The following is a 15,092-nucleotide window of genomic DNA, read 5'->3' as shown; positions in this document are numbered from 1 at the left end:
GCTTTCTATACTCAATACCTTTGAATCTTTATAACCCTCCGGCTCCTTATATATTTTTTCTTTTTCTCAATTACTAGTATAATCATTATCGATATAAAAGATTGAAATTAAAATCATATAAAAACAATAATCGAAAAGAAAGACAATCGATTTATGCTTAATAATATACATTAATCTGTAGAACAGGATATATTATACGAACTATAGGTAAATGAAAAAATATTGAAGTTGAAAAAAATAAGATTGAAAACTAAGATATCATAAAATAGCGGAATTGGTGAATAAAACAAATTAAATATTATAAAAACTGGTATTAAATAAAACAATAATCCAATGATTATTATATTTATTAGATTATAGGTCTAAATAATCAGAAAACTATTAAAGAAATAAAAGGGATGGTAAGAAATTTCTGAGATAAAGAAAATCTTTATTAATCAGATAGGTTTTTGTAGCTTCCCTATAAACTATATTCAAAGCATTTTGTCACGGGATCACTTCTGGGAGTATTCAGAAGCTTTACCGCTAAGCTAAACGCCCAAAAGACTAGGAGGTAGAAACTGGAAGTTCTATTTTACTCTTACATATATAGTAGAACAGAACAGAACAGGATAGAAAGAGCTTAATGTTACCCCGTGATATTTACCCCCCTCCTTAAGGTATGATCTCCATACCATCACCTACTAGAAGATTTCAGGATTCAGATTCTGGATTCTAATGCCTCAGGTATTCAGACAAACAGACAGGATCTATATATACTAATCCTCAAACCAATGAAGGCTTGTAAGCTATAAGTAAGCCCCCCACATAACTCCACTTATAACCAAAGATAATTCTATCTAATATCACAAATCACTTCTGGGAATATTTAGAAGCTTTACCATTAAGCTAAACACCCAAAAGACTAGGAGGTAGAACTGAAAGTTCTACCTTACTCTTACATATATAGTAGGACAGAACAGACAGGATAGAAAGGGCTTAGTGTCACCCCGTGACATATAGTTACCTCTGTATTTCAGATACAGAATATTAGTGCGCCCTATTTCCTATAAATAGGGCTTCACTTTTTCTATAGCTTTTCTACCCTTATGGTACAATATAAGTCTTTACCCATACTATGACATATGAGCTCTATTATTATATAAACTACTTTAATCTTGATTTATTTAATAATTGTTGAATAATATAAATTTGAATATATTAATTGGTTAGAATCATTAAAATCTAATAAATTGGAATACATCATATTATTCTGATAAGTTTTAAATTGTAATTTAATTCTCCATGTGTGTTATAATATTTATTAGATAATATTTTTATTAGAATTTTCTTTGTTTTGGTATTTGTTATATTGAATTTAAATAATTATCACGGGGCAGGCGGGCTGGATAGGGTTCTAATAACTTTGCCCTAATCTGGCAAGGTTATACTGATTCGGGTAATAGGTTCAGATTGAGGATTAAGACGTAGCTCAAAGAGCTATGATACAGGATCTTCCAAGTTGAAGATATACAGGATTTTGCTAAGCGAGCTAGCCCGATCGGGCCCTAGCTCACTTGCGCTCCGGTGCGAGCGCCCAATTCGGTCCCCTCCGAGGGGACCAATATGTCCACGTGATCTCACACCGTGACAATAATGATATTTTACTGAAATAACATATTTAGTAAATTAAGAGTAAAAGTCCTAATATAGTGTCTTTATAAAATCTCTATTTTTCATACTTCTCAAATTCTTTTTTAGTTCTTTTAAGGTTATAGATATATTAAGAATAGATCTAAGATCGGAGTAATTTAAGTCATCGATTTTATATCCCAGCTTTTTTTCATTTCTATAACCGTGAGTGTAGGCTTGCGTTTAGCTATAGAAAATGATTAGATCAATCAGTCCTTTTCCAACGATAGGATTGATGGTGAAGATGGATTCCGTTTTTCGTATGATCCCTTTAGAACGAACTATATTCGGACCCGTAATAAGTCTACGCTTAAGTTGAGCTAAGCCTGAAAGGTACCAGCACACTTCTTTACCACGTGACTCATCCACGGCGATCTCTTACGGGCCAGCCAGGCAGGAAGACCCTTCATCCTAAGTTTTTCCATATGCAATGCAACAATATAGCTTTCCGACAACTATTTGTGGTATCTAATCTTTTGCTTGGTATTCCCACCTCATGCGGAGACTATGAAACAAGAAAATTCCACGCGCGGCCAACCGCAAGGGTATAACGACGCGATATGAGCTTTATCAAGATACAGGTAAAAGTGAGGGCCGTCGCAGACACATTTGTGTGCTAACCTACGAACAGGAACCGAATAGGTGTCGAGTCGCTAACCTTAAAGAAACATTGGAAGCTTCCGATGAAAGTTGCGGGACCGCAAATACAATCAAGGTAAGTCCGATCCATGTAAATCGAGAACAGAGTGCAGGGACCATACGCATACAAAAGTGGATGACGGCGACTGGTTGATTACCTTTCTGGGCTTCGGGCGAACCGGAATGTCCTATTCGGGAATATACCGGTGGATACCGCGGCAATTTAGGCGCCCGAGGCGACTACGAACGGGGTGCCATGCCAGCAGCTGGGTGTAGCACTTGGTAGATATTTATTGTTGGTGTTAGAAATCGACTTATAGCAGGTAACATAAATCAGAGAAAGTGAACATGATCGAGTATAACGTCACAAGCACCACTCTGGAGCCTAAGACCGGTTGGCCTGTCGTCGACAGTCTACTGGGAGGCTATATCAAATTGGAGACGTTGAATTGGCAGGTTGTGGCCAGATTCCTTGCAACTATTGTAAGTTCTCTTTGTGCAGCTCATGATTGCACATCACAAAGCCGTTGGCTAATTTTTGTAACTCTCGAATACAGATCCTATGTAGATTCATCGTCGTGTGGAGCTACAATTCGTGGTTTCATCCTCTTGCCCGGTTCCCAGGGCCATTCTTGGGTCGTTGCTCTCTCGTAAGTCATCTGAAAGTCAGCAGTCTACTACTACGATCTGGGTTCTCACCAGGGACTTCATTCTGCAGTTTTACCGTTTCATCCATAGCTCTCGGGGTAGGATCCACTCTGCAGTAGCAGACGCCCACAGGAAATATGGTTTGTTGTTTCATCCCAGATTATGGTATACTCTAGTACTTCTGATACGGGTTCTTAGGCGATATCGTACGCATTGCGCCAAACGAGCTCTCGTTCGCCAGCGTGGAGTCCTGGAAGGCCATCTACGGCCACCCCACAAGGGGCAATGAGATTGCACTAAAGGGACCTTTTTATGATGTTTTTGCTGCCGGCTTTAACAGCAAATGCGTCGGCAGCGAGCGCAACCCGGAGAAGCATTCTTTGATGCGCAAGATGTTGAACCCTGCCTTCTCCCAGCGTGGACTGCTTGAGCAGGAGGAGATAATCTCTGGAATAATTGACAAGTTCGTCCACATTTTGGGAGAGAAAGCGGGTCCTGGTACCAAGGGATTAAACATGACAAAGTGGTATGAAATGAACTCGTTTGACATTCTGGGCGAGATGGCCTTTGGGGAGAGTTTTCACAGTCTAGATACAGGCAAGTCCCGAGGCATATCTTCTACGTGGAGAGACAAAACACTGACCCACACCAACGATAGGTATCCCGCACTTCTGGGCAGATCTTGTCCTCGAGCATCTCTACATAATAACCTTGTTTGACAATTTGCGGCGCATTGGCTGGCTGGCCAAGCTTGCTGGACTGCTTATTCCTGCCTCGCTCGTCACCAGTAACCAGAACTCGAACTATAGCAGGCAGCAGGTCGAGAAGTGAGTCGAAAAAACGGTCTAGAAACTCGAGCTTTACTGATCAAGCATTCTTAGGCGTCTCGAGATCAAAGAATCCCGTAACGATTTCGTTAGTCTGCTGGTCGACAAAGTTCGCGCGGGAGAAGTCTCTAAGGAGGAGATGACGGCTCATGTCTCGACCCTTACGTATGTGATAAGTATTCTCACAATCATCATCTCATAAGACACTGGCTGAAAGATTTGTTGTTTGACAGGATTGCTGGTGGGGAGACCGTCGCGACTACGTTGTCCGGCCTGACGTGCTTCCTCGCTCAGAACCCTGACAAGCTTGAGCGGCTCACCAAAGAGATCCGCTCCGCGTTTAAGACTTTCAAGGAGATCAATGCAGTCAAGTCTCAGCAACTACCGTACCTGCAAGCCGTCATCAACGAGGGTCTCAGACTTTTCCCTCCTGCCTCTGGTGGTGCGCCAAGAGTTTCGCCTGGTTTTACGCTACATGACAAATACATTCCCAAGGGGGTAAGTCTCACTGTTTTTGCCGTGCTGTGTGCTATTCAGATTGCTAATCAGTCCTACCGGCACCTTAGACCGAGATCAACGTCAGCCCCTGGTCCATTACCCATAACGCCAAGTATTTCTCAGACCCCTGGAAATTCAAGCCGGAGCGCTGGTTGGACCCCAACTCAAAGGACATCAAGGATGCCAGTCGTCCGTTCTTGCTTGGGCCCCGAGATTGCTTGGGACGGAAGTAAGTTACCACAGCCCAGTTTTGTTCCCCAAGACTTCAAATAACCAATCACTCACAATTTTGCGTGTAGCTTTTTGCCTTGATGGAGCTGAACCTCGTGCTGGCGAAGCTGCTCTGGTCATATGACATGGAGCTCGTCAACAAGGAAATCAATTTCTTAGAGCAGAGCACAGTGCACGTTCTGTGGTGGAAACCGAAATTGTTTCTCCGGTGGCATAAGTCACAATCTCCTGGCTTTTCCTCTTCTTAGCTTACCTGGGTAGAGCTCTATGCCAGGAGAGGCCATACGAGCTTGATAGTGCGGGCGGAGCCGATTGGAAAATCAGGTGTTCTTTTTCTCCAAATCGTACTGGCTCTTCCTCCCCCAAGTTCTATTAGAACTGACTGTAGGTAATAATATCAAAGCGCGCTGGATAGGCGTCAGGGCCGAACTAGAGGTGGTAAACTCAAAGATCTACGAGATCAATCAAAAATGGATTGTTGTAGACCTACAAGGGTAATTGAAGTACATCCTCTATATGGGGTTTAGGTAACAGAATAAATCCATTACTTACCACTCATTTGGTCAGTCAATCTTGCTTGAGGTAGACCGCGTCAAAAAGAAGCCGAAACTGTTTCTGTGCCGCCTGGCGTTAAATCTGGTGACAGAGAAACTGCTCGCAGCGGAATCAAAACATGCTTGATGGGGGTCCCATTTAAACGTCCACCGATATGAGCGTTACCGTTTCCACCACCTCAACATATGTACACTTTAATCGTACAACCACAACATTAAAGGCCACATAAAGAGCTCTGCCGTTCCCTTTTGCATCAATGCTTGGTGTTGAAGTGAGGAAGCGGCAGATATACAATGAGGGAAGTAGTCTTCTTTATCACCCTACTCTCACTAGAAGTGCTATTCAAGCTGAGTGTGGCATCCCCATCATCGTATCCAATCTCTTTGCCACCATCAACTGTCCTAGCAAGCTCAATAATCGCTTCACTTATCAAACTTCTTTTCGCAATTTTACTTGTACTCTGTTTATAACGGTTCTGACTCAAGATTTTCATGCCAACGGAAGAAGTATAGGTCTTCGCGTTCGTCTCGAATTCTCCAAGCCGGTGAATTCCATAATTTCTTATCATGCCGCTGTCGAGAGATCCGAGGAATGGCTTTAGGTACGGCATGCTGGGATGGAGACAAGAAAGGCTAAGAACTATTTGAGAAGTAATCGCGGGCTCCCAAAGAGTAAGCAAAACGTCCGAGGACTTGTACGATTGCGAAATTAAGACCAACTGAGCCACAAGGACACCGGGAATTCTTCGGAAATGTTAGAAAAAAAAGACCAAGTATATGAGGAGAGGCTGCTCACAGTATTCGAGATCCAAAACAGAACCATGTGGCGAATCCTTGACGTGTCTTCACACGAAGACCCCATATGATTGCGAGAGGGATTATTGTCAACAAGATGTTGAAAATAATTTCAAGGATAAGGAAAGCAACCCAAAATGGCTACTAGATGGTTTTGTTAGCTCTCAATCGATCCAAAGACTCGTCTTTTAACTTGCTCTGTTGGAATATTTGGCATCATCAAATACGACCCAAACATGATGACAAGCTTCCAAAACTGCTACGATGAGGGCAACGACGTTCCATACCTATCGAAAGCAAGATTCCAAAAATGAGACAAATTCGACGTTGATTAATGTTTGGTGTTAAATCATAAAGGAATGCTATGGCAGATAGTTTCATCAAGCCAAGTCCGAGAACCAGACATAGATCAGCTGCATATTGCAACTACAAAATTTATCAGAGAATTTCAGACGGAACAATTGTCGAGAGATATACCTTTTGGGCCGTGAGCAGCTGAGAAGTTGAACTTAAGCTTGTCCGGGCTCCCAGCCCATTCGAGGACTTGAGAGATATGACTATTCCATTTCCTGCATAAGGTGCCCTTACAAAAAGTCACAAAATCGGTCTCTCCGGTGTTTATGATCAGTAGATCATTCCCTAAGGTACTAGCTACAGCCGGGTTCGCTTATAATGCCTTATCAGCCAATCAAAATGTTGTAATCTAAAAGTTTTTGAAATTGTAAATTGTGTTTATTTTGTTCTTGAAATAAAACAATTGAATTTATAATTAAATTTCTAATTATTATTATATTAATAAATTTTAATCTTAAATTCTAATTGAATAGTTTTTATATTGATAAAGTTTTTGATATTCTTATTTATGCACGGATCACATTTCCCGGCCGCAGCTGGCACCTTAGGGAATAGTGAGTTAGAGTTCACCAATGCAATTCCTAAGAAAAGATCGTTTAGATTAAATTTTTGTGACACAGCAAGCTCGATGAATAAGCGCGCTATCAAGGAACCCAAGATTCCCAATCATATCACGTCAACAAAAATGCAGATTTCAGGCATAGATTCATCATGGGAGCAGACAGAGTCGCAATGAGTTACCTCGGAAGGGCCGATATGAAGTAGCATGATGGAAACTGGCGGTGAAAATTTCAAGACCTGCATGGAGGTTGTTGGTGGTTGTTGGGTGGCAGGGGGGTGGAAGCTCGCTAAGGATCTTTTGTCGTTGATTAATTGGTCCCGACAGTTTGGTAGATACGGCCGCACTATTGTATGCGGTGCAAATTATATTGATTTGATCAGCGCAAGGATGATTTTTTAACCAAATCAGGTATATGTCATCCGACTTATCCGGTAGACGCCAGGCGCTGACGTCTACCATGTCCAGATGCTTTCAATCGAACTTTAGCGAGGAGGAATTACAGCTTACCATTCCCGTTTGAAAAAGCCGGCTAGGTGCATTGACCCACATATGGTTCAAGTCCATCAGCTCCTTTCCGTTCTTGGCACACACCTCCGGGACAATAATTTGCTGACGGAATATCTTTGACCCTTGAATCATGCAAGAAATTCCCGTTGCGCCATTGTTCGTGGAGATTATTATCTGTCTTCATCTCGACCCCTGATATTCTTGAGATCCCTGCTTATTGTCCAGAACCAAAATAGAGCGCGATTTTACTACAGAATAGGAAGGTCAATATGGTCTGCGCGAGTATTCATTGGATCCAAAATCGACATCCTTTCTTTACCTTGCAAGCAAAAACGTCAAAAACATATTTACAATAAATATTACTTGACTTTTAACCAGAATCATGGAACCAATCGTCAAATAAGTCACCACTCAAGCCGAATTCAGCGCTGTCGTTGATTGTTTCTGGGACTCCAACTATGATCCCTATACATCCTTCATGAATATCCTGTTCCCAATTTCCGAGGCAACCGAAGAGGGATACGCCAAAGCTGTTGCCGAGTCTAAGGTCAGACTCTGGTCTTATCACGAGCAAGATCCTACCAGCCACTGGATGTCATATACGAGCGGAGAAGATTTGTGATCATCGTTACAGCCGATGGTCAGTACTTTATCAGAGATACTGAAGTGCTTCTCTACTTTAGTGAGAGGTTATTCCGGGTTTATTGCATCTTGTTTTTCGTTGTTCAACAGAGGTTAGAAATCCATGCAAAGAAAAAATCTATTTTTGGGCTAGCTTTGATAATCACGTGTCGTGTCCAAAGTGGAAAGTCGTCGAGGTCGTTCCGTAGGTGCGCGGTTGGGGTCTCCTCCTGACCACTGGGCCATGTTAACACGATATATCCGCTGCTATTCTCAGCTATCTAAAGCTGTCAGTGTAGCTCTCATACTAGTTTCGAGAAGTTTCGGTGAGTATTCCTTGAATTGTGAGTATTTCTGCCATAGCAGTTTGTCTGCTCTACCATATTACCCTTGATGAGTGTCATTCGGGGAATTCCAGGTTATTTCCTGGTGCAGCTGAGAGGTATGCAAGCTTTTCGCGGATATACTAATATTCCAATTACCAAGCCGTGGTCTCTCATTTGTTCTATCGTAAAGGAAGAGGCACAGTCGCGTGGAAATTAAGCGATATTCGTGAAGATTTTAAATTTAATTTCTGTCAGTGCTTTGTTGCATAAGAGCACTTCTCATCATAGGGTATCTTGATCACTGTAGTCATTATTGACTTATCGGTAGTTTAACTCTCTTTCCAACACATCACTGGGTAGTGACAATGTCACTCACAGATAGGCTTCAAACGTATGAGTACTCAATAAAAACTGCAGTATCGGCGGAACTCCATGATCTCAACGACCCAGATGCGACATACCTGGCGAGGATTGGTAAACAGCAAGTGACAAAAGTATAGTCTGCCTCAATTCAACTGAATGCCCAGAACTGATCATAGTAGCGGAACTTTGGTTTGGTGAGTATGATTGGATTGGCATGCACTTTGATGTCAACTTGGGAAGGGGTCCTCATGTAAGCCATTGATCTTATAGCTCTGTGTATTATCCTGATCTAACTATGCTTCCAGAGTCTTTGCACTTGGATACGAAAAGTTAGGCAAAGTTTAATATTTGATGTTGTATCAATCTCTCAAGCTAATGATCACTGTCGTGGTGGAGGCACTGCTGGTCTCATATATGCATTCCTTTACATTTGGGTAGGTACATTATCAGTCTTTGGGGTCATGGAGGAATTGACACCAATGATATCTACAGCTGGAGGACAATATCATTGGGTATATTTGTTAGCCCCTTCGGAGAGCAAGAATGTAATGATTTATGTTGCAGGTAAGTTCCCAAGTTTGAAATTGGATCGCAACTCTGCTAAAGAGCGACCAGGATGGCTCACTTGTATCGGTTGGTTGGCAAGCGTTGCAACATCAAATTTCTTTTGCAGCAATTTGATCCAAGCATCGGTAATTCAGAACAATTGGGATTATGTACCAAAGAGTTATCAGGTAACACTAATTCTTTGGCTCGTAATAATCCTCGCAGTCCTCGTCAAGGTGTTCTTCAACGCAACACTACCCAAGCTTGAAGGCTTTATCCTCATGATCCAAATTGTTAGACTTTTTGCCGTGCTCATTTCTCTGGTACAACTTGGGCCTCGAGGAGATGCGAAATAAATCTTGACAACTTTCATAAATGGCGGAGAGTGGCCTACAGCCGGACTATCATTTTTCATTGGATTAGCTGGAAATGCTGTTGCTTTCCTCGGATGTGATGAGGCCGTTCATGTATGTCAAAACAATATCCCTAACTCTCGACTCACACGCAATATTAACTGACGTAAATCCACAGATGTCTGAAGAAATTAAAAATCTTCGCATAAACGTTTCCCGAGCCATGATCGCAAGCATTATGATTAATGGTGTTCTTGCTTTTGGTATGCTTATTGCGACTCTGTTCTGTGCAGGCGAATTGACCGCAGCCTTTGAGAGTCCTACTGGGTATTCTTTCATAGAGATCTTCACATAGGCAGTAGGGGATCGAGTTGTCCCCTTCTGGTCTAGCATAGGCCGAGTAAGTTCTTCGAGAAATTCTTCATCAACATTCTTTGAACAAAGAAAAGTTAAGCTATTTCCCTCGTCACAGTTGGTCCATGCCTCCTCGCGTTAATTATAATTGCTAGCGCTAAGGCTTTCAACGATATCGTTTCACTTGTCCTAGCTGGTCTCTTCTCGTCCTATTTCATGGCCGCCGGACTTCTTCTATACCGTCGCATCAATAACAGTATTAAGACCCCTTCCGAAGATATTTCAGAAACTATATCGCCACTGGAACAACTTACATGGGGACCTTGGAGGATCCAAGGGTTTTTTGGCATCGCCAATAACATATTCGCATGTATATTTCTTGTCATTATTAATTTCTTCAGTTTCTTTCCACCAACCTCCACAGTTACTCCAACATCAATGAACTATAGTGTATTGGTCTTTGGATCTGTTATTCTCTTCAGTATTGTTTACTATTTATTGTACGCAAGAAAGTTCTACACGGGACCAGTGGTGGGAATCCGAGGGTACATCAATATTGCTGCGAGTTCTCCATAGATTAAACACAGCAACAATTTTAAAACTCTTAATGAGTTATAGTTTCCACCAAATAATTGAAATTTGTTAATTGACATTGAGATCAAGAAGTACTAGCCCTCAAGATAACCAAGATATTCTAAGTGCTCAGCATGACTCGATCTTAAAGCTCCTTTAATAATTCGAAACTACTACATACAGTCAAAGTAAATTACATCTCATTAGTCTTATATTTGATATTTAAATTTACAATAAATTATTCTCATATCCCTTAAAGAATATTTAATTACTCTTAAGTCCATTAGCTTATATCCCGGTCACCCTCTCATTTCGATTATCTCCAAATCTATATTACTAGAAGTAATCTATCTTTTTAAAATCTTGATAAATTCATAATTCGATAATCAATTAATTCAAATTTAAATATTTATTATTTAGATTATTATAAAATCTTTCTCTTCTTCTTTGACAACTCGCGCTTCTTCACTCGATCATTTGAATGTTATATAAGCTTTATAATAGATTCAATAAAATTGTTATTTTAGTCTCGATTTTAAAACGTTTTCGTTATGAATATGAAGGGATTATTATATAGGGAGTAGTAGACAATTAAAATACTTCGAGAATTTATATTAAAGTTTTATTTTATTTGATAAAGAATTTCTTCAACAATATTCTATACTTCAGCTTAGTAATACATATTTTAATATTCAGTAAATCTATAAATCATTTAATCAATTATCCTTTAAATCATATATTAAATAGATAGATATATATCTACTCTTCTTAAAAAAGAATAATAATTTGTTTATAATATCTATAGTCTCTTAGAAATTCCTCAATATAACTATTCATATTATCTTTTTTAGTATAATTTTTAGATCTAAATTATAAGTCTAAAATTTGTCCAATAAAGAATGTTATTATAATCTTTCTCTTTATAGTGTTTCTCTATTCTCTATTACAACGATTAGCTAATCTCTGACTTTCGAAGCTTCAGTAAGAAACTTAAGCTCAGAAAGAATATATTCCCTAGTTCTGAGGTAAAAAGCACAAGATAATTAGGTTGTCGAGTTTATCCGGATGAGAAGGAGAAAGGCGAAAAGCACGCCAAGCAAATTAGCAACTCTCTAGCTTAGCTGATATGATAATTTCAGTCACGCCACCCGTATGATACAGTATTCCGATACATTCCGATACATTTCATCGTATATCTGTAAATCATAAAATTGCGGTAGATATGAAGGTACAGCGTTCTTATTCACTGCGCATTTCCTTCAACCCCTTCCTCATTGACATAAATATCATGCGTAATCGAGAGTGACTCCGAAAATCCTACAGCACCAAATCAAACTTGAGGTTTCCGTTATTCAATGGACTCAGTTAATGTGACCTTGAAGGAGATCCCTTACCAACTACCAGCAACAGTATTGGAAGCACTCATGCGTTTAACGAAGAGGGCGGACGAAAAATACGTTGAACTTCGATATCTGGTAAACAGCTCGATACCAAACCGTGTTATTGAAGACCCCATTTGTTTACGCCAGGTTATTATCAAGTTGGTTGGAAATGCCATCAAGTTTGCAGAGCAGGAGGAAGTCAAAATTACGGTTCAAATCGCAAAGCATGATCCCGCCACTGCAGAAAAACAAGCTCTAGAGGATGTTGTCTCAGATAATGGTATTAAGATTCAGAAGGGCAACCTTGACTTAATTTTGATACTTCCTGGCAAGAGATGGTTCACCATATCGGAAATATGGCGATTCAGTCCTCGGCCTATCTTTGTACAAAGACCTTGCAGAGCAAATGGGAGGAGACATCCGGGTGGAGAGTCGGTATGGCAAGGGGACCTCGTTTTTCTTTACGAGCGTATTATGGCGCGCTGTCTCCGATGAAAGCTCCATCTCGGAGCAGCTCAAACCGTACGATGACCACAGCGTACTCTTCATTGATCAAGGACGGATCGGGCACGAAAGGCAAATCGCGTTGATGTTGGAGGAACTTGGTTTTGTTCCAGCCACTGCTGACTCAGTCTCGCACATTAGGCAGCCACGAGAGGGGGATGTATGATATTATACTCGTGACTCAATAGCGTCTGCGAGAGAAGTTCGTTCGATAGATGTGTTTAAGACGGTTCCAATTTATTGCTGGGATTACTAGATCCCTTTAGCCTCTCACCGGCACTAGATCTCTAAATCGCCTCATATGTGACAATACCTTGCCTGGCGATTGATCTTGAATATAAAATACTTCATTCAGCCTTTAGAACCACCAGTTCCAACTGACAATCTCTCCTCATTGGCTATCCTTCTAGCTGAAGAAAATGCCGTTAATCAGAAGGTTTTTCTTGGAGGTTAGCTCTTATTTTTTATTTATTTATTTATAGTGATTAACGTCTAATGTCTGACCTCCCGAAGGGTATTCTAGACGTACTAAGGAGCGGGCCTACGGACCGCTGACGTTCCCGCCGCTCATAGTAGTGTAATGTTAGCTAATCAGAAGCTTGTTGCCTCTGGTGTTCCTCCGCTCAGTGTCAAGAGGTTAGCTCTTATAATAATAAGAATAATTATTATTGTAATAATAGTAGAAGATCTAATCAATTTAAACTTGAGGAATAAATCGAATATATATAATAAAGGCTAAATTGAAATCAATTTGAAAAAGTTAGACTTAAATAAGATAAAATTACTTACTTTTTCTAAGTTTTCTTTAAAGAATATCCTAGGTTTATATAGTTTATAATGAAATTCCAGTATTTTCTATACTTATAAATAAAATCGATTTAAATCGAATCTTATAAAATCATTATATAATAAAAAAAAAATAAAAAAAATAAAAAAAAAGTACAACCAATTAATTTAGCAATATTTCCTATATGTTAGGGTTGACCACTTTACCGCTAACCCATAAAAGCGTGGAGTGTTCCGAATGCGTTCGGAACAGTGGATCTACTATATAAACCCTGTCAGTTGGTCGCTCCCTGATACTATATACTTCTATCTAGTTCTATTTCATTCTATTCCATTATAAATCAATTTGATAAGAGATACTATTATATAACTATATGATAATATGATTTTATAATAACGTGGTTTAACAGTGGGTCGGCCATATCAGTGGGTCGGTTATTTTTACCTCGAATTATTATTCTATATTCAATATATATTTTCTTTATAATTAATTATGAAAATTTATTCTAAAGAAATACACATAATTTTAGTTATTTAAGCTATTAAATTAAATAAAAAATTAATAATTCAAAAGATAGCTTAGCTTTATTGTTGTTAGAATAGAAAAAGATGTTTGTTACTAATATACTGCTTAATATTATATATATGGTTTCCAATACTCCCCCTTAAGTAATATACCCTATAGCTCTTCCTTGAAGCTAGCTTCTACATTTCTATACAAAGCTGATCGGTTCTAGTTCCGATTGTATACAAATGGGTGTATGGATCTTTTTCTATTTAATTGCAAGTTGCCGGATATGGGTCCTTATATTACGATCTCATATCGTATACTCTATCACTACACCATCTAGGCTCATAATCTATTAGAATAGAAAAAGATGTTTGTTACTAGCATACTGCTTAGTATCATATATATGGTTTCCAACAATTGTATATCTCGATTTATATTGAGTAATAGAATTCGAAATAAATCTAATATAACTAAAAACTAATCAAAAAGTTATAATTTGATTGAATTAGAAAAGAAAGTATTTATTTAATATATATTTAATATAAATAAAAAAGGATTTTTATCTAAACTTAGAATAATAAAAGATATAGCGAATCATATTCTCAAATCAAGGGTGTGACGACAATAGGTTCAAGGCATGATAGTGAATTGAATTAATTATCGATATTAGAGAATAACAAATTATTGTATAAAAAATAAACCTATAAAAGGTTTTTATAGACCAGGAGGGGATCAGAAGAGAACCAGAAGAGAACCAAAAACAAAACGAGATTAAATTTGTTGGGTAGAGTAAATGTATAACTAATTTAAACCTAAAACTAAATCGTTATATTATTTTCCCTTTAAAAAACGGTTTGCTTTTAAGTTTGTTTTTATTCTTTTTTTTATCTTTTTGTTTCTAAAAATCTAGACTTCTTTTTTATTATCATTATTTTTTTTATTTTTCTTATCAATTTTCACTTTCTTGTAGATGTATTTATTTATTTATTTATTTATAGTGATTAACATCTAATATCTAACCTCCCAAGGGGTATTCTAAATGTACTAAGGAGTGGGCCTACAGGCTGCTAGCATTCCAATTGCTTATAGTAGTATAATATTAGTTAATCAGAGACTTATTGCCTTTAATATTTCCCTATTCAATACTGCTCATGACGATCCTATAGCTATTTTGTTTAAAGATTTGTGGTTTTGTTTCAGAGAGTCTTGTTTTATATGTTATCCAAATGCTGATGGATAATCAGATCGATCGCTATCGATTAGGAAAGTATTCGAAGCGTTTATAACTGGTCAGTGCGGGTTTTAGATTGATTAGGGTAAAGAGTTTATTCTTGGGGTATTAAAGTAGATTGCAATTTGTATAGTTTTGTATAGTTTAGATATATTTTAGTATAGAATCTAGATCTAATAAGAAGATTAGTAAAGTTATATTATATTTATAGAATATGGTTAATATATACTATCGCATTTCATTTAGATTGAAATCG

At 38.7% G+C, this 15,092-nt stretch overlaps 5 protein-coding genes across 5 annotated transcripts; 4 read left to right on the top strand and 1 right to left on the bottom strand.

Annotated features, from left to right (window-relative positions):
- Window positions 1-2,658: 2,658 nt before the first annotated feature.
- On the top strand, window positions 2,659-4,516 carry EAF02_009159 (uncharacterized protein; the record flags this gene model as incomplete). The annotated part of the gene is made up of 8 exons (XM_038905207.1): window positions 2,659-2,793; window positions 2,868-2,960; window positions 3,029-3,098; window positions 3,157-3,555; window positions 3,617-3,785; window positions 3,840-3,950; window positions 4,019-4,283; window positions 4,352-4,516. 8 exons carry the CDS (start codon window positions 2,659-2,661, stop codon window positions 4,514-4,516), a joined length of 1,407 nt encoding a protein of 468 aa, XP_038755104.1.
- An 806-nt stretch (window positions 4,517-5,322) lies between these two features.
- On the bottom strand, window positions 5,323-5,679 carry EAF02_009158 (uncharacterized protein; the record flags this gene model as incomplete). The annotated part of the gene is made up of 1 exon (XM_038905206.1): window positions 5,323-5,679. One exon carries the CDS (start codon window positions 5,677-5,679, stop codon window positions 5,323-5,325), a length of 357 nt encoding a protein of 118 aa, XP_038755103.1.
- Window positions 5,680-8,598: 2,919 nt separating this feature from the next.
- EAF02_009157 (uncharacterized protein) lies at window positions 8,599-8,941 on the top strand (the record flags this gene model as incomplete). The annotated part of the gene is made up of 3 exons (XM_038905205.1): window positions 8,599-8,727; window positions 8,776-8,846; window positions 8,902-8,941. The coding sequence occupies 3 exons, from the start codon at window positions 8,599-8,601 to the stop codon at window positions 8,939-8,941; spliced, it is 240 nt and encodes a 79-aa protein (XP_038755102.1).
- Window positions 8,942-9,010: 69 nt separating this feature from the next.
- On the top strand, window positions 9,011-10,425 carry EAF02_009156 (uncharacterized protein; the record flags this gene model as incomplete). The annotated part of the gene is made up of 6 exons (XM_038905204.1): window positions 9,011-9,030; window positions 9,089-9,160; window positions 9,212-9,330; window positions 9,539-9,609; window positions 9,674-9,822; window positions 10,005-10,425. 6 exons carry the CDS (start codon window positions 9,011-9,013, stop codon window positions 10,423-10,425), a joined length of 852 nt encoding a protein of 283 aa, XP_038755101.1.
- Window positions 10,426-11,777: 1,352 nt separating this feature from the next.
- Window positions 11,778-12,474, top strand: EAF02_009155 (uncharacterized protein; the record flags this gene model as incomplete). The annotated part of the gene is made up of 2 exons (XM_038905203.1): window positions 11,778-12,084; window positions 12,173-12,474. The coding sequence occupies 2 exons, from the start codon at window positions 11,778-11,780 to the stop codon at window positions 12,472-12,474; spliced, it is 609 nt and encodes a 202-aa protein (XP_038755100.1).
- Window positions 12,475-15,092: the final 2,618 nt, after the last annotated feature.

Source organism: Botrytis sinoallii (genome assembly GCF_014898435.1).
Source record: "Botrytis sinoallii strain Bc 23 chromosome Unknown BSIN_018, whole genome shotgun sequence".
NCBI classification, from domain to species: domain Eukaryota; kingdom Fungi; phylum Ascomycota; class Leotiomycetes; order Helotiales; family Sclerotiniaceae; genus Botrytis; species Botrytis sinoallii.
The sequence above is the reverse complement of the archived record's forward strand: the minus strand, read 5'-3'. Positions and strand labels throughout refer to the sequence as shown.